The 18,796-nt window shown below is 45.1% G+C and overlaps 6 protein-coding genes across 7 annotated transcripts; 5 read left to right on the top strand and 1 right to left on the bottom strand.

The window, feature by feature from the left end:
• Nucleotides 1–464: 464 nt before the first annotated feature.
• On the top strand, nt 465–3,672 carry GL218_00543 (Rho guanine nucleotide exchange factor scd1; the record flags this gene model as incomplete). 2 transcript variants are annotated; one of them, XM_033576969.1, is made up of 5 exons in its annotated part: nt 465–1,031; nt 1,127–1,669; nt 1,720–1,962; nt 2,020–2,203; nt 2,252–3,672. In XM_033576969.1, the coding sequence occupies 5 exons, from the start codon at nt 465–467 to the stop codon at nt 3,670–3,672; spliced, it is 2,958 nt and encodes a 985-aa protein (XP_033442185.1). The 2 variants fall into 2 exon arrangements, with proteins under 2 accessions (XP_033442185.1, XP_033442186.1); XM_033576968.1 differs by having other exon boundaries at nt 537–1,031.
• Nucleotides 3,673–5,078: 1,406 nt separating this feature from the next.
• On the top strand, nt 5,079–5,727 carry GL218_00542 (uncharacterized protein; the record flags this gene model as incomplete). Its single annotated transcript, XM_033576967.1, has 3 exons — nt 5,079–5,214; nt 5,316–5,482; nt 5,557–5,727. The coding sequence occupies 3 exons, from the start codon at nt 5,079–5,081 to the stop codon at nt 5,725–5,727; spliced, it is 474 nt and encodes a 157-aa protein (XP_033442187.1).
• A 603-nt stretch (nt 5,728–6,330) lies between these two features.
• GL218_00541 (putative 37s ribosomal protein mitochondrial protein) lies at nt 6,331–6,725 on the bottom strand (the record flags this gene model as incomplete). Its single annotated transcript, XM_033576966.1, has 2 exons — nt 6,331–6,500; nt 6,614–6,725. The coding sequence occupies 2 exons, from the start codon at nt 6,723–6,725 to the stop codon at nt 6,331–6,333; spliced, it is 282 nt and encodes a 93-aa protein (XP_033442183.1).
• A 2,237-nt stretch (nt 6,726–8,962) lies between these two features.
• GL218_00540 (Siderophore iron transporter mirB) lies at nt 8,963–10,858 on the top strand (the record flags this gene model as incomplete). Its single annotated transcript, XM_033576965.1, has 3 exons — nt 8,963–9,189; nt 9,255–9,542; nt 9,598–10,858. The coding sequence occupies 3 exons, from the start codon at nt 8,963–8,965 to the stop codon at nt 10,856–10,858; spliced, it is 1,776 nt and encodes a 591-aa protein (XP_033442184.1).
• A 774-nt stretch (nt 10,859–11,632) lies between these two features.
• GL218_00539 (Mediator of RNA polymerase II transcription subunit 18) lies at nt 11,633–12,468 on the top strand (the record flags this gene model as incomplete). Its single annotated transcript, XM_033576964.1, has 2 exons — nt 11,633–12,060; nt 12,129–12,468. 2 exons carry the CDS (start codon nt 11,633–11,635, stop codon nt 12,466–12,468), a joined length of 768 nt encoding a protein of 255 aa, XP_033441695.1.
• Nucleotides 12,469–13,487: 1,019 nt separating this feature from the next.
• On the top strand, nt 13,488–14,357 carry GL218_00538 (uncharacterized protein; the record flags this gene model as incomplete). Its single annotated transcript, XM_033576963.1, has 2 exons — nt 13,488–13,764; nt 13,822–14,357. 2 exons carry the CDS (start codon nt 13,488–13,490, stop codon nt 14,355–14,357), a joined length of 813 nt encoding a protein of 270 aa, XP_033441694.1.
• Nucleotides 14,358–18,796: the final 4,439 nt, after the last annotated feature.

Below are 18,796 nucleotides of genomic sequence, written 5' to 3'. Positions count from 1 at the left end.
ATTCAATTCAATATCCGATATACCAAGTCTTCAAGATATCCAACTGTTAATTTGCCTAACATCGTATTGAGGAAGAGGCAGAGGAAAGCGCAGAGTCATTTGGGATACTTCGCGTGACAGTAACTATTTCAGGGGAGAAGATAACAAAAGAAGGCATAAATCAGGATACTTATCTAAATTCACCATCCCCCTTAGGATTCACTTTAACTTGTCGTGGAAGGAGTCCACTTGAGATAAAACCCAAGAACAACCGTCCCACATCACCAGCATCTCGTGGCGATCTCACCGCAACCTGTCAGGCCCCTCCACCGCATCAATCTCGACCCCTTTGAACCCCGAAATTCTGAACACTTCCAGCCAACCAAGTCTCTCGAATCGATACCACTCGTCCCGCCTGGACGTTTAGGTACGGTTACCAGCCAAAGCGTGTCCAACTGCGGCGAAAGTCGTATGGGTTGAATAGTATGGCACATGCTCCGGCACTTTTACGGACGAACACGGCCCCCGTCTTCCCAGCCAACAACAATTACGGACCTATGTCGGCGTCTACTACGAGCAGCCTCCGCACAAGCCAGTTATCCGGCTCGACAGCCATCAACTCGTCGAATTCTTCGCTTTCATCTATGGTTCCCCCATCGAGTAACGGCAATGTGGTGCCCACCACCAATATTATCAATCAGAGAGCCGATGCCTCCAGGTCGCTATATCAAATATGTATCGCGCTGAAGCAGCGACTAACTCGCGTCCCTGGTTTCGAGGTTCACCTCGATGCCCTACCACCAACCCACAATGAAGATGGCCCTGTGGAATCCTTATGGAATCTGCTGCGAACTGGAGTACCTCTCTTGACTATATATAACTGCTTACAGCTAGAAAGCCCATTAGAGATCGATCCTATGGCCAACGAGACTAAGCGACCCAAATTAGCCGTATTCAAATTCCTCCAGGCTATCATGAAACGTCCCGAGATCCCCTCCGAGTCCTTTATGATCAGTGATTTGATGGGAAATGATACCACTGGTTTTGTCAAGGTATGACTTGTCCGTGTTGTCTGCTCATCTATGCAGAAGTCCAGCTCAAATATCAATCATGTATCACGAATAGGCAAACTGACTTGCTCGATTAGGTTACCCAAATTGTGAATCATGTTTTGGACCTTGCCGAGCAGCGAGGTCTACTTCTGCAGGTCCAAACATATCAGGAGGAGAGTGGACCGACAGCACCCGGGTCTCAAATGACATATCGCGACCATATCATCCAAGAACTTGTCGATACCGAGCGAAAATACGTCCAAGATCTGGAGAATCTGCATGATCTTAAGAAAACTTTAGAGCAGAAGGGTGTGATTACCGGTGATATCATCCACCAAATATTCTTGAACATAAATTCGATATTGGATTTTCAGAGGCGATTCTTGATTCGCGTCGAAACTACAAACTCGATATCGCAGGATATGCAACGATGGGGTGCGCCGTTTGTCACCTATGAAGATGCCTTCGATATTTATCAACCCTTCATTGCAAACCAGCGGAAAGCAGGCCAAATAGCGAACAAAGTCTTTGATAAGATTCAATTGGCTGAGCACCCTGTGTCGTTTGACTTTAACACATTGGACAGCTTCCTCCTAAAGCCGATGCAGAGATTGGTCAAATATCCTTTATTGCTAGGGGTTGGTGACCCCCTTTCATATTTTAGATTTACTGATGCTAACCTATTTAGTCTCTCTTGAAAAAGTGCGAAGATGCAGAAGTCAAGGCCGACTTAGCAGCAGGTATCAAGGCAGCAGAACGAGTTCTTACGAAGGCAAATGAGGCAGTCAATCGTGACCTACTAGATGAAGCTTTAGAAGAACTCACCAACAGAGTAGACGACTGGAAAAGCCATAACGTGAAATCTTTTGGACGGTTATTGTTGCACGGCGTGTATACTGTCATTACTGGACGCAGTGAGCAAGAAAAGGATGTAAGTCTTGCAAATGCGATTTCTTCAGTCTATAAAACGGCACTGATGACAGTCCAGTATGAGATTTACCTGTTCGAGTGTATTCTCCTCTGCTGCAAGGAGGTACAGCCAAACAAAACTAAGGAAAAGAAAGACAAGAATAAATCTGCGCCGAAGGTCCCGAACAAAAATAATAAACTGCAGCTTAAGGGGCGGATATTTATGACAAACGTGACCGAAGTCCTCTCATTCGCAAAACCGGGTACGCAACGCAAAAATTCAACTGTAGGACTTAACCTAACTTCTCCAGGTTCATATACGGTGCAGATATGGTGGAAGGGTGACCCCGGGGTAGAAAACTTTATCATTAAGTTTTCTAATGAGGAAACGATGAAGAAGTGGGAGACGGGGCTGGTTTCGCAGAAGAAAGAACACGCGCCGAGCGCAGCTATAAGCCCCGAACAATCCACACCGGATTTTGCATGGATGCGAAATCAAGGCGGTCTCGAGAATCCCTACGCTCAGCAGGACGACGATGAGGAAGAGGAAGAGGAAGAAACGTTGTCAGTACAAGTTACGCAACCGAGCGAAGGCTTCGGCGGCGTTCCGAATGGTGGAGTTATGAATCGTAATGCCTCGAGTACAAGTCTTAGGCAACGCTCTGCTACTGGAGAGAGTAACCTCTCGTTAGCAGGTATCGCCCGAGCGCCGCCGCCGCGCTTTCCTCTCCCGGCACCTCCGGGGCAGTTGAGTCTTCAAACACAAGGTGGTACGCAGTCGCCTAGTGCTCGTATTATGGAATCGTACTTTTCTCCCACGGCAGAGTCTCCTGCGTCGTCACGAACAAGCACGGCAAGTACCTTGTTTGCATCCGCAAGTGGACAGCAGTACCCGTTCCCAAGGACTGGAACACCTCAAAGCGGTTGGGAAGATAATAACCGTTACACTGCCCCAGCTTTGCCAAGAGCTCCCTCGAGAGACGGTCCATCACCGATGAATGGAAGGAATTCTGCCAGAACGGCTTCATTTCAGCAGCAACGTAGCCGATCTTATAGCACTCCAGACATCAACGGGCAGCAAAACGGACGCAGGACTAACAACAGTACCCCGGTCCCCGCGGTGCCTGGAATTCCATCTCATCTCCACCCTGCACATGACCCAAGCATCCCGCGGTCTCAAACCGGTTCCCCTAGACAGGACATCCCCGTTCGTACCAATACTCAGAGCCCAGGTGTACAGCGTGACGGAGGCACTCTGTCTCAATTCCCCACGCAACCTATCTATCCTCGACAAGCAACTCCGGCCTCGGGGACAACAACTGGAGGGACAGCACCCCCGACACTGAATATAGATAATCGACAGCCCGTGTCGCCGCCGCTAGGCACTGCTACGCAAGGCAACCCACTGTCGAGTCCGGATTCGTCAATTCCCGCACAACTAAAAGTCAAGGTGAACTGTGATAGTGGGAACTATTTCACGCTTGTTGTTCCGTTTAATATCGCGTATCAATCTCTCAGCGACCGCATCGATGTTAAACTTGCACGATTCACAACTAGTTCGATTGCTAAGGGCACTTTGAAGCTGCGATATCGTGACGAAGATGGAGATTCTGTAACAATTGAAAGCGACGACGACATCCAAATCGCATTCTCGGAGTGGGGTGAAGGTGCACGCAATTATTCTGGCGGCGTTGGAGAAATAGAGCTTTTCTGCGTCGGAGAAACGAGTTGAGCCTTTCCCAGGAGGCTTGGCGATAGAACCCGAAGGGGAAGGGGACTTTCGACATGAAAACTTTACTAATACGGCGATAATTTATTCACAGACAGCCGAGGCATAATCCCAACACTAGTTGCATCGATATTTCTATAGTGCCAGCACGCTCATAACAGACGATTCAATCTCGATACCACTTCTTACCCTTCAGATCTTCCAAACGTTCATTTTATGACTTTACGATTCTTGCACATATTTTAGATACCAGACCTTTTTTGGTCACGTGGATTGGCTTTGGGTCCTTGCCAGATGAAAAAGGAACTTTACATTCGTTCGCACGATTTAGTGCTACAAGAGAACCGCCGATCGTTATGGATACGCTTCTGTTACAGAGCCCTTTTGCGGCTCAGTGAGCAATCATTTTTGGTTCGATCCGAATCTTATGTTTTACAACACATCCGACTATCATTACCGTATGAAGCGGCACAAGCATTCAACGAAATTCAAGGGGCTTTTACTGGGTTGGGTAGCATGGCTACTAGCCCATAGAGGGAGCCATGAGAAGGATAATCAGGTATTTCGGACTTTGACCATTTTTGATAACCTTGCACGGGTCGGCGCTAGTTAAGAATGGATGGCGGTTCTGCTGTTTCGCGTCTCACTTTGCAAACATGAAAGAGCAAGAGGATTGTTATAGCATTGTCGGGAGTAAAGCTAGGGCTTCAAACTAAAGGTGTAATGCAGATCCGACATGACGTAGTTGATGGCCATGATGCCTTGAAGCATGGCGAGTGGCACTAGCGGGGTCCCGCTTAGAGTGGTTAAAGGAGTAAGAGTTTGACAGCCAGCTACTTATATATAGGTGGATTGATGCTAAGATTTTCCAAGCCGTTCTGTGACTATATTATATGCATATTCGGAGCTTTCTCGATCTACGTAGAATACTCGTTTGAGTAGTATACTCAAGGTTCTAACATGTGATTTATCTTGGTCTCGAACTAGCCTTACGAGATATTTGCTTGGCTCATCGTAGGAAGTTGAGTGTGAACGGACATAGTCTTCCGCATTTTACCTAATTCGTCCGATTGGCTCTGTATAATTCTTCCCTTCTCAGCCAAATTAGTATACAGCTCTCCTCCTTATACCCTGTTCAAATTATTTATAGCTATGCAGCGTTCCATTGCCTTGAACACAGTTGAGCCGTGTAAATTAACAGGTGGCGTTGTAGATATATATATTGTCCACCTGTAAAACCGCTCTGAAGATCACTCATCATCACCATCCAGGACTCGTAGTTTTGGTTTTATAGTTTTATGTAACCAACTTATTATACTCCTGCCACCGCTTCAGCTTAGTAAATATTTATTAATAACCGATTGTTCCTTGTTAGATCCAGAGTCTCTCTACCTAGGCAAGAGGACAAGATGCTCTCATCTCTTGCTCGCAGCCTCCTTTTAATCGCTGCCGCGGTGATTCCGGCGGCGCTGGCGAAGCCAGAGCAGATCCGCGCCGTGCAGTCGCCTATCTTTCATTACTATCTACAAGCGTACCCAGAGGACCGTATGTTCACCCCTCAGTCTCTATATTCGGCATGCCCCCCCTTTCCTCTACCCTCAAGTTTCAAGCATAGTGTGTGGAACTAACCGCTATTCTTCGAGCAGCCGAGATACCGGTGATGGGGCCTGAAGCCAGCAGCGAATACTTCAACATCGGAGGTTGGATCCAGAGCATGAACACGTCGTTATTCTTGAACATCGGAAACGACCAGACCTCGTACAAAACGTTAACCTTCGCGGAGGCGACCGTTACTGACGCCTGGGGGCTAGAGGTACTATTTCGAATTCCTAAGTATATTTAACATAGTTACCATGCACCAATTTCTAACTATATCGCCATAAATAGGGAGACACGATCATCACGAGCCAGGGCAGCAACTACGGCCGCCAGCTCAACTTCCTGGTTTGCAAGCTGACCGGCGACTACTGGCAAGTATACCTGCAGATGGGAAGCGAGACGCCCGCGGGAAGGACTTGTAGCAATTATCAGAGCTTACACCTGCCTTGCTTATGCTAAAAACAAGGTTTGAGAAGCGGGGTGAGGGAGGAAGGCTGTAAAATCTGGTTAGGGGTATATGGAGAGAGTATATAGAGGGTATATGGAAGTTATGGATCAGGGGGCGGAAAAACTTGTTCGGCTTTCCAGTAGTGTTGACAGTATTCGTAAGCTAGTCAAATGAATTGTAAATAAAGCCTGGGGATGTCAATGGCTTTCATTTGGCCAGTATTCTTTTGTTTGTATATAGGTACGCTTGGTTTAATATTTAGTGGCCTCCAAAGCTATATGGCCTGCTGATGGGTGCAATCCTGTGTTCAGCTCACATCTGACTGCGTATGCCTATCCTCCCCCAGAATGGCGTCTCTAACCTAATTGTACGTTTCTAGTATCAATTGGTTGATGGTCGTCATATTCGGGCCCCCGTTCAAATCAACCTAGAACGCCGGCTTATGCTTTCAACACTAGGAGCATTTTTTTCATTCCGCAATCTTCCACCGTATCGTACAGAGGAGTGAAAGTCTTTATATCATATCTTCGTTTAGGGTGTGCCAAGATCTGATAAGACGAAGTAGTTTTTTCGACCACGGCTGATAGTTGTCATATTCTCCCTCTTTAGAGCTATCATTTCTTTTTCTTTTCCGCGTAGGTAAGCCTATCCTTGAATCGCGCAAGGTGGTAGTTGATCTCGCTGCTCTTGGGCTTCGAAGGTTGTGGTCCATCCATGCAATTCCGCAAGGCCTGTTCAACCTGCGCACATCCAACGGTGCTATATCCTGCAGATGCCCAGCATGCTACAGAACATATTGGATTAGCTCAAGTATGATGTAGTAAGACGTCATTGACATGATATTTCCATATTTCCATATTTAATGAGATCTAAGAAAAGCGATGTATTTGCGCATACCTAAAACAGATGACATGAGAGCCATGCACGGACGTTCCCTCTGACCATTCGGGTTGCGAACTCGGAGGACTTTCACCGGAGGAAGACGGATTGGCTTTTGTGACGCCGACATCTTAAAATATTAAACACGGTGTCAGATCCGGTATTTCCTATCCGGTTGTTGATACTTGCCGTCAATTGAAAACCGCGTGGGCCGAAATGAAGCTTTTCGTAAGGAAAAAAATACTAAGCTAGATCTAGCAAGAAAAAAAAAAGATTGATCACGTGGAATGCTTTTTTTAAAGGTGCACAGGCCAAGGAAAGAGGCTCGTGTGGGTAATACATAGTGTGGGTTATCCTTGCCATCCGTCCAACCGTGTCACATACCCAATACTGATCCGGACTTTTTTCTTTTTTTTCTTTAGCAACTTGCTTGAATAAGGTTCCAACCTAAGCCCACCCGATGATCAAAAAGAGCAATCAGCATAAATCAAACATGGTGATAATTTATTTCAGTCCACACAGTTGGAGACAAGACGGGGATTACACTAGATATCTGCATGTGCATTGCATACCCGTTCCTTGGACATGCTATTCGCACATTCGGTATGATTGGCATACGACGTGGTACACGTAATCCTCCCCGTGGTGGATTTTCGTGATAGCGCGCATCAACGACAGGGAGGGAACCTCGTCGAGGGCTTGCTTACACGACATCGATTACTCCGAATTCTGGCCGCGATATCGGCACCTCTCTTCTCTTTTTAGGGAATTGGCCGGTGTTGGGTCTCATAAGCAAACGGTATCGAGCTATCGGGAACATGGACAATTTACACTAGGAAGCTACTATACATCTAGGTCTGTCGAGGATCTCGAATAGATCGGACGATTCATTACCAGAATCTGAGAGATTCAGGAATCCGTTTAGATGCCAAGTCGAGTTTAAGAAGCTTGTCGTCAGTTAACAATCTAGTAGACTGTCTACTGCGAGCTTACACCATAGATACAGTCTATAGCAGATGCCCTATACCTATAATGACCGGTGATCACCGGATATCAACTTGTTACTAACTTCTACTTATGGTTTCTTGATGTCATGAGCTGATTCGCCTTCTCAATAGATCCCACGTTCCAGTTAGGTTCCGTGTCTCGCCTTATGGTCATAAGAAAGTCGCGCAAAGCTGAAGAAGATCTTTCAACGTCGAAAACTGCTCCCACGTCTCCACCCGCCACGGTCTCGACGTAATGTTAGCCAAGCTATTAGAATGCGCCAACAAGATCGAGAATATGATCCTCCATCGGAGTCAAGCTTAGTCTTTGTTAGCTCGCGTAGGTCATGCTTTGATCCTCGGTTGATGGGTACTGATTGATAAGATAATTTCTGCTAGCGTCCCCGTCTTTCCTGTACCGGTACCACTTAAATCGGCTAGTGCGCCTAATCGAGGTTGGCTAAGCCAGGTCCCTTGAATGTTGGTGGATCGCTAGTTCACCTGGAATGCCCGAGGAACCTTCCCTCTTCGGAGCTGAATTTTTTTCTCAACTCGCAAACTACACTTTATTCAGGTTTCCCTTCTCAGCTTGAGCATAAGTACGGATGATTTATGGGATAATTTTACGTAATTTCTCTTCATATTTCTAAAATAGATCAAAATAGAGCAAAACAAAGTGGAATTAAGAGGTAGTTTTAATATTTTCTAGCCATGGCATGTTCCTAGCTTCGAAGAAGCGTCCGGTAGAGTATACCCTTCTAGGTATGGAGTTTCTGCTTAATCTTCGTTTATTTTTGAATCTCAAATCTCGTACTATACTATGTATGTCTCTCAGGTACTTTCGGTCATCCCATAGTAGCTACCCTCCACTCTACTTGGGATAGTATACCCCACTCTTTTAGTTACCTATGTACCTAGACCTAACATACCTGGTTACCCTCATGGTGGCATGGCCAGACCCAGAGATCAAGGTTAGCTAGGGTACTTCCCACTTATCAATCTCCGGTACGGTAGGAGCGCCTACCTGATCAAAATGCCCATCAGATAAATAAAAGGATAGGCTTAACCACCCAAGATCTCTCCTTTTCATTAATCCAGCCAGCCAGCCAGCCAGCATCATTGCACTTCTCGGCCGAGAATATATATATCTCTCTGTATATATCCTTACGTATATAAGAGTAGATAATAGCTCATCGCTTGGCGTGCATTGCATTGCATTGCATTACAATTGCAATTGCTTAAATTGCTGGCCACCGTCTACACTACGACACGACCGGCTTGATACCAATACTAGTCAGTCCACGGAAGTTGTTACGCTGTGTTTATATCAAGTCAGAACCACCACTTGATCGACTAGGATTGCTCGGATCCAATAGCCACAATGAGAGGTCCGCTCGCTCGGTTCGCCCGCCCTACTGAGGTGCCGGTGGAGGAGAAATCCCACCCAGCGAACGATAAGGAAGCTGGCGTCGTCGATAGCCAACCCCGGAATAGTGAGATTGATACCGATGTCGACGCCATCGACACTAGTGCTCAGGCCGGTGTTCAGAAAATCGAGGCCACAACCAAGGTCTGGACTATGTCTAATCTCATATTAGCTTATGTCTTGTAAGTCACTGCTAGACCGCCTCTTATATTTCCATGTCTTATAGGTAAACTAATAATGTCTGTAGCATCTGGATTATCTACTTTGTCGACTCTATGCAACAGGGCATGGGGTCTCTTTTGACCCCCTATGTTACTAGCTCGTTTGCCCTCCATTCGTTGACTGCCACGACGGGCGTCATGTCTGGTATCATTGGCGGTGTTTCGAAGCTCACTCTAGCGAAAATATTGGATATCTGGGGTCGGCCTCAAGGTTTCCTAGTCGTAGTTCTTCTAATGACCGTTGGACTTGTCATGATGGCAGCATGCAACAACGTCGAGACTTATGCAGCTGCACAGGTATTCTATTGGGTTGGGTAAGTATTAACTTCCCGAAAATCCTTCAGTGACCAAAGATATTAACTCTCTCAGATACAATGGAGTCAGTTACTCCCTCTCTGTTTTCATCGCCGATACTTCACACCTGAAGAACCGAGCCCTAATGTTGGCGTTCGTTTCGTCTCCCTATATTATAACCGTATGGATTACCGCTCCCATGGCCGACAGCATCCTATATGGTATTGGTTGGAGATGGGGATTCGGAATTTTCTCCATCATTACTCCGATCATGTGCCTTCCTCTATTCTTCTTGTTTACTTGGAACTACCAAAAGGCAAAGAAGGCTGGATTGATTATTTATACCCCGAGCGGCCGCACAACATGGGAATCGATCAAATATTACTTCTGGCAGTTTGACGTTATTTGTCTTATTCTTCTTACGGGTGGCTTTGCACTCTTCCTGCTTCCTTTCAATATCTACTCTTATCAGTACTATGGCTGGAAGGACCCCTTGGTCATTTGCTTGATCATATTCGGTGGGCTGCTTCTCATCGGAGCTGTGGTCTGGGAAAGATTCTTTGCACCAGTCAAGTTTATGCCTTGGGAGCTCCTCAAAGATCGAACCGTCCTTGGAGCTTGTATTCTCGCCGCTGTTCTGTTTGTTGAATATTACATCTGGACTGCCTACTTCAGCTCCTTCCTCCAGGTTGTCCTCAACCTGGATGTAACCCAAACTGGTTATATCGGCAATATCTACAGTCTTGGATCGTGCTTCTTTTCCTTCATAGTGGGCATTCTAATCCGCTGGACTGGTCGTTTCAAGTGGATTACCCTATACTTCGGTGTACCGGTCACAATTCTCAGCATCGGCCTACTCATTCACTTCCGACAGCCTGGTACTCACATTGGTTGGATTATCATGTGCGAGATCCTATATGCCTTTGCCGGTGGTGCCTGCGTTATTTGCGAGCAAATGGCCGTCATGGCTGCTGCAGCTCACCAACACGTCGCCGTTGTCCTCGCCATGGAGGGTATGTTTAGTAGCGTCGGTGGTGCTATTGGAGGCACTGTTTCCGCCGCCATCTGGACAGGTGTTTTCCCCAAGGCACTGGCCAAGTACTTGCCTGCGGAGTCTCAGGCAAATCTTACGGATATCTACGGCCAACTTCCAGTTCAGCTCTCATACCCTGTTGGCTCGCCGACTAGGGATGCCATTATTCTAGCCTACGGCGATGGCCTAAGGTGGATGTTCGTCGCTGCTACGGCCATTACTGTGCTAGGCCTTGTTTCTGTCGCCTTCTGGCGGGATATCAAAGTCAAGGACTTCAAGCAGGTCAAGGGTCGTGTAATTTAAAATATATGCATGAGGCCCGGAGCATTTACTTTTCTAGCAGTAAAATAAAAGGGGATGGTGTATGGTATGGCAAGGGGATTCCGGTAATAGCATGGGTTGTGGTGTATTGAGAATGAGCGGACGAGTTCGACGTGTAAGATGATGCAGCGATAGAGACATGGGATACCGCTGGTTCACTGAATCACGCTCATTTCAAATGATTAATGCCCAATAAAGAAAAAATTCTAACCACACATGGCTATACACTTATGACTATAAATTTCACCCTTTCATACGAGATGCTCAATAGTCTAGATCAAATGAATTGTGTCTATTCCTATTCTACCTCGGTTTGGCATGGCCAAAATAATGTTAATTTTGGGTTCTTAACTACAAGATATAGAGAGACACTGACGAAAATATGATTCTTCAAGGATAAAAATCCCTATTTCTCACTTTTTACTACAAAAACCCTTTGGACATTCGGCTTAGAGACTCATGGCCCTTGTGTTTGTGCAACGCTGGATATAGGTGGGGCATCAGCCAGGTACTGTACTGCCTAGCCCAGCCGTTTTGTCGGCCCGTTACAGGCGTCTGTGGGGTCGACATCAACTAAGCTTCAACTTTCAACATGAACATCAACAGCTCTCAAAACTTATTCCCCCATACTACAAGCATCCATTATAAATCCCACTTCACTTATTTTGATTAATACTCTCTATTGATTTCCAGTGTTGCTTCTTAATCCCAAGCTTTCAACCTCGGCCGCAAAAGAGGTTACTACCACCAGACAATATGCGGGAACTTTTTCTCACTGCATCCGTCAAGGATTCAGATTTCGCAATGGCTTGTGCAGTCTTGCAAGGTTTGACGTGGATGAATGCTCGTCACATGGTCCATCGTATTCTATTCTTTCATGGCCAACCACAACCGCAGCCCCTCAAAGTCACGCGTGCTTTCCAGCAATCACGCTTCTTGCAGCTCTGGAAAGATCTAAGTAGCCAATTAAATCGATCATCATATGTTATTCAGCTGGCCTACGAACTTGTACCAGATAGGGATTTCGGCAAAGAAACTAATATGGAGTTTAATGCTTTACCTGGCACTTTGCGGTGGACAGATCTACCAGACCCTCTTCGAGACACACCAGTAACGCAGAGAAAGAAGATCGAGATTCCAGAGCAGAATAGCCTTCCAACGGCTCTCACTGACAATGGCTTTCAGTATGTCTTGCTTTTATATTGGCTAAGTAGGTGATGAGATAGAACTAATGCTGATGAATTGTTATTAGGTACAAGAATGAAATCATTCAGGAGAGCTACTCTTTCGTCAGGGAGAACGTCGAATTTGTTTTCAGCAGATACTATCACCTTCCAGAATCTCAAGGGCGGCCACTGGGTGCTCTCCCTCCTTGGGTCGATCTTCGGCCAGTAGATCCAGCACAAAAATGGGTGTTGAATGTGAAACTGAATGTCATTGATGACAGCCAGCCGGAAAAGGTGAAGAAAGCAAATGGGGAGCTCTTGGTTGTTAAAGCAGAGCTTGAGAAGATATTTGACTTTAAGGCTGTTGATCGGAGGGTCTTCGACACTAGGATTGCACCACCCCCTGTAATACCCGGCCGAGGATAGAATAGTCGTCAATGCTGTTGGTACAATTGCCAACCTAGTCTAAGAATGCGTATCGTCCTAATGGCAGCTAAGACCCCAAGATTCTCTACAAAGAGATGGAAGACCACTGGTATGAAGCACCAAGGCAATGAACATGTATAAAGGGGTTAATTCTTCTGCAAAAAAGGATAGAAAGGAAGGGTATCAAGAATATAGCACACGCCAACCAACATAGTTGCCAGATGGACATGACCATGCAGCATTAATACATATTGCATCTCCCTAAGGTAACTTAGCATTTCCCCAGAACCTGTCCGTCCAGTTTAATGGGAGAAAACATACCTAACAAAGGAATCGTTAATTTTATGCACATTCATGAGCGCCATGAGTACCTAGATACGTAACCTGGGTTGGGAACTCATGGCGTAACAACGTCGTTGTCCTATGAAATTCACGTGGTGACAGTTCCTATATCAAGAAAAATACAATTCAACTAGGCGTTATCTTTATATTGTAAGATCCAGTACACGTATGTACCTAAGATACCTAATAATTTATATATCGTCGTAACTTCCCTTCAAGAAACATCAGGCTATCGTGCTTTTCTACATTCGTACCTACCCTAAATTTATTGTTGACTATTAACAAGTACGATTTTAAACGCTGCTTTATTTGCTTGGTTGCTTCCGTAACAGGGACATAGTAGCACGCGCTAGTTATTCAATACCTAATTTCAGGTAAGAACGATGGGATGATATTTTATCTCATCCCTAATACATGAATCATTGGTTGTTATTTCCTTCTTTCCAAGTCATCAGTCGCTCCTTTTAATATCGTACTTACCACCTGGCCAATATAGAAACTTCCCACGGCAAACAATACCTGATTCCTTAATAAGTTTCTTACACTTTCCCAGATCCTAATCAAGACTCTTTTTCCTATCCTCAAGTAATCCCAATTGGTTAGGTTTAATTGACCTTTCCGATTTATCTATCCTGTCTAGATCATCTTGATAATATCTTCATCTACCACAGGCTAAGATGTCTTATAACAACAACAACAACAACAACAACAACGCCGCCAATGGCAACAGCAACAACACCAACGGTGGGATGCAGCCGCTTACACCTCCGGAAACCCTTCAATCTTTCCCCTACTATGAGCCCAAACATGCTCACAGCAACTACCCACCCTACCAAGTTAGACCGCAGCAGAACTTGAAGCCTGCCAATCTGTATACGGGATACGTATCCACGAATCAACCTTCTGGTCCTTCGAAAGGGTCTGCTACTTCACACTTCGGACAGGGAGGTACCGGTAAGTTAATCATTTTAGAGTCAGTTCCATCAATCCAGGCTAACGAGTATCATTTAGCACCTATTGCGCCCATGGGTCCAGGTTTATCAGCTTATGTGAACCCGAACTATTCCTCTCAGATGCCTTATGGCGCCAGTATTTCCCCTTCTCACCACCCTGAGACGATGCCAAACGGTACCACAAGCCCTGAAACCCCTCGGGTTGTCCTTCCGCCTTCGCAAGGGCACCAGCACCACCCTAGCTCTCAGACACCTACTCGTCCCCGAACTAGAGGCCATGGTATTGGTACTACCTCCCCTCCCGGCATCGTCCCCAGCAGTCGCCAGGTAATCACTGATCCGCGCCAGACTGTAGTCAGCAGCCCGACTTTCAATAACTACTATCTTCCTATGCAGGCTCGATACTTCCAGAACCCATATCAGGGACAGCAATCGCAAATGGCGCAGCCTCACATGGGTAATTCTGCTCATGCCATGACTCCCCAGGGACCGATGCCACCAGTTGACAGGCATGCCCGCCAGAGAATCCTTGATGAGCAAGCAAAAAGCTTTTCTGAGGAAGATGACGACGCCTTTTACCCACACAAGGACTAAATGTTACCGAGGAGAAGTAGTAGGGATGGGGCTCTGCATCCCGATAATATTCCCCTTTCACTCAATGAGTTCATGACTAGGAGGCAGAGTGTTTTGGGACAAAAGAATCTTGAGAAAATGGGGAAAATTAGGAAGATTGATTTTTATTCATGCGAGTTTACTTGATAGTTGTCTGCAATTCAGCAGAATCCACGAAAAAGGAGGGAGTATAACGGCAGGCCAATATGATCGCCTCGATACACCTCTTCGATTCTCATCTATGGGCTTCCATAGAATAGTTTGCCCAGGACATGGTTTGCGCAGTTCTTCACTTTTCGTTTAAGCATCTTAAGATGCACATCATGCTGTAATTAGTTCTTTCATGGCCCTATAAGGTTCATTATAGACAAAGCAATGCATTTCTCCTTTCCAAACTATCCTGCAGTACTAAATGTAAACGTGCTAAATATTTGATTACCTAGGGTACCTACTCATTAAACTTCCTTTGTAGTAAGATATTTCAGTTGAATAACACTAAGGCTGCCCATGTACTCTACGTACGTATAATTTAGGAGACTTTACTTCCCCTTTTCACTTTCCTCGTTTGTCAGTAGTGTCTATGTTTATCATAGTGTCAAAATCTCCCTCAGATATTCAAATTCTCCCCAGGCAATCAATAATATTTGCTCCTGTACCGGTAGTTTGAATAATATCATAAATATGGTCTGTAGTATCTAATGCTTTTGGGGAGAGATCGGGAACTTCTACATTTTGTCCACATGTCACTTTTTCTAATCTTCCATGAACCAAAGCGAAGTCATGTAAAGTGTTACGCTTAGTCACTATATAGCAGCGAGGCAATAGCCATTATCAAGACCGCAGCTAAGATCAAGTACCAAAGAGGAAAGCTCCAAGAGAGCTTACATTTATCAAAAACGCGAGATTGAAAGAGATGCGTAATCAGGGTTTATAAAACATGATCCCAAATATATTTTCGTTATTGACGAGTGTGTCACGATTGCTATAGAAGTTTGATGATTTTATGCCATATACCTACTAGGTAGGTAGGTATATAAAGAGAGCCTTGTAGCATGCTACATTATCTAATATTCTAAGCTCCTTAGAAAATCACTGTCAATAAAAGACGACTGGAACAAGCCTCACGCCCTCATAGGCATGGCGCGGAACGGCTGAAAGTGAGCCTATGGCACCTCAGTATGCGACCCTTGAAACCCAACATTGCACCGAACACAGGTGCACTCAGAGGAGCTAGCGAGAACGGCCTGAACATTATTATGTGTATATTTCAAGGTTATATTTGTAGGAAATTGGAAAACCGAATACAAATGTATATTAGTCTTAAGATAGTTTTGCACGCCGCATATCCCTAAAGAGGTCTTGGAGGGCCGGTCCTTCACTTTGGCCCCGGTGTTAATATACCAACCAGCCATCTATAGATAATACGTTTAGTTTCAGCCTCGTGATAGAAAACCACAAGTAACCATTCGTACTTCAGAGAAAATAATGGCTCAGTTCCCTTAGAGCTTTATAGATGTCCCTAGAAATATACACAGAAGCAACCTTGTTATTCTGCAAGGAACCCTATGCCTAGGTAACTATATAAGCTCGTAGCTAAATATACATACCTACTTACAGTATCATTTGTTCCAGATGTCTCATCCAGAGTTGCTCGCAACGGGTTTCCTACTAGTTTGTGAACATCAACAGAAAGCTTCTAACTGTCCCCCAAAGCATATTCGTCTTTAATTTACGTATTGGCAACTATTGGAGAAAATTTACACCACTTTTAAAGAGATAAAGTCCATAGGCATGAAATAATATTAGGCATTTTCATGTCAAGAATAGGATTAAGCCATCGATAATAAGCTATTAGAGACCAACCTAAGTATCATACCTAAGTAAAATATAGTGATATAATTACAGTAAACTGACCCTAGTTTACATTAAACCGGCTCTTGTTCGATAAGAGACACCTTACACACTTAGTAATTCGGCTATAATTTATATAACCACTACAACATGTGTACTGACTAACCATCTTGGATACCAAGTTGTGTTTTACTGTTTTACGAGGTAGGCCAAGAAGCTAAGAAACGATTTCGTTGTTCCGCGAGGAACTCCAAGTCCGGAAGCCTTGTGGCTATACATATTGAATATGTTCTATGTTTTAGATATCTTAACTAGTTATCTAGAATCCTAACATACTATTAGGTATTGATACCAATTGATGTTACATATGGAGACAACCGAGTAGGCTATTAAAATGATCGTATTGCTCGTGTTAGTTTCTCCAGTAGACCCGCTAGCCACAAAGCCCTACGCTGACTCATTGCCATCAAATGCACAACGTAGTCTTATTGGGGGCTGTAATGTTTGTTGGACAAAAGTTGATCAATATCTTTCGATTACCCCAGGTGTTCTAACATTAGCTTTCGTAGCGAGGCCCTCCTCACAACCAAGATCAATCAACAGCAGATACCACAGGATCTGCTCCGTGCTCACCGGTATTTTTTGGATTGGTCCAAATTCGAGGTACTTGACCTTGAAGTACCTATTAACTACCAACAGCTAAGATCACTCGACAAGGGGATACCGCATCCCGTTATTCGGTACCAACATCAGACAAAAACGTAGATGGAGCCATGTATATCGCTACTGAAAGATCCCTGAAGCTCCTCGGCCGATGCCGTCAGAAGGTTATTTGCAATTTCCTTAGCAGCCCCAGAATTACCGCTGAGTTTGAGACCTGTGCCCCTCTGCCCAACAATAGAACAGGAGCGTACCGTAGAGTGATAGAGCCTGGGAATCTCATCTGATGTTCTCCGCCTCTTCGCTCTCACCTACATCGTGCAATGCTAGGTAATTACCCGCATCTGGCAAACTTGAGACGGCCAGAGAGCTATCTATGTAGAATAGGTATGAAAAAATTAGATACGCTGATAGACGGCACAGCGACGCTCTCGAGTGGAGCCCGTTACCTTCGAAGTAACAGATCAACCTACAATGTTGCATGGAAGTTTAACGTATGACGCCTTTTTAGGGTGTCGTGCCGCACTCATATTGTTAGCTGCCTATAGCTTTGACGTCCGGGGAAGGGTAATCACCACACGGGATCCATGTTAATCCCCCTATTAAGCCTACCTCTGTTACTATGATAGGTAGGTGTACGCCCTACAGCTATTAACCTCGTGGCTTTAGCTTGTGCCGCATCATATCAAACGCTTCACTTTGTATATACATTTCATATGCGCATAGAGGAATGTCTAGGCTTTAGATTTACATTCGATCTAGCCCGGAGATCTAGACTAATGTTTGTTATTGGTTCCTGGTTACGGTACTAGCCCATGCCGCAAGACGAGTCTCAAAGTCCCATACATGATTGGGAATCCTAGTGACATAAAATTCCCACTGCGGGTAGCTTGGCTAGTCATGAGGTAAATAGGTATTTCGCATACCGAGTAACCTAATATACTACAATAAACCTGTTTATATGAGAAACACAGGTAGCCTGACAACCTGATACTATAGTAATATAACCAAGATAATGAATAACACAGCGTCTATCTTTTAGCTTTGAAGATCCACCTGACAGTTTGGGGATGTCTGTACTTTTGTAACCTACATCATTGATATCGATACTGTGAAACAAGTATGAGTGGTGATAGGCCAACCAGCGTCGAGGTGTTTCTATCGTAACCCCTGAGCAGTATGTATAACTCCCACCTTCTACCCGTAACTAGGTAGCTACTACCAGGGGTCGAGGATTCTCATCCTTTAACGACCAGAGTACGTGGTAATAGCCCCGCTTGACGTGCGTAACAGACGCGGCAGCCACGATAAAACCACCTGCGCGCCATGCAGCCGTACCTAACTCCAAGCATAACTGGAGATTCAGGGTTTCAAGGATTCTTAAGATAGATCAAGTACCTTCTCTTTGCTGTGGTTCGGATTAAAGGCCCGACCTGTTGCGTCAAGGTAGGGGAAAGACTTTGCGAACTTTCTCTTTCGGCGTACACATGACTTACTATACAAATTAACTCGAGAGAGACGAGAGCTGAACAGTTCCAAATCTAACAAGCAAAGCGATGGTAAATCCCGGTAGAACCCTCGATTTAGGTACTCCTCTTCCTTCGATACGGTTTTTTTCCCTCCTAGGCGGCCAAATCAAACATATCCTCATTTGAAAAACCCCTACCGGTTCCCCCACGTTATTCTGCGGCCACTACTATGCAATATATACGATACGGGTCTATATGTGTATGTATGTGTAACAATAACTTCAGAGATATATCGGATACCTAGCAGATCATACTACAGATACATTTGTATAACTAATACTAGCAATGGAAAGTAAAAGTAGCTAAGCTAAACTCAACTTGGCTCGGTACGGGTTCGTGCTTTGGAAGAACGGGTAGATATCGGCCAGTGCCAACGCTACC

This window comes from Daldinia childiae, assembly GCF_008694065.1.
Source record: "Daldinia childiae strain JS-1345 chromosome Unknown Scaffold1, whole genome shotgun sequence".
Lineage (NCBI taxonomy): Eukaryota > Fungi > Ascomycota > Sordariomycetes > Xylariales > Hypoxylaceae > Daldinia > Daldinia childiae.
The sequence above is the reverse complement of the archived record's forward strand: the minus strand, read 5'-3'. Positions and strand labels throughout refer to the sequence as shown.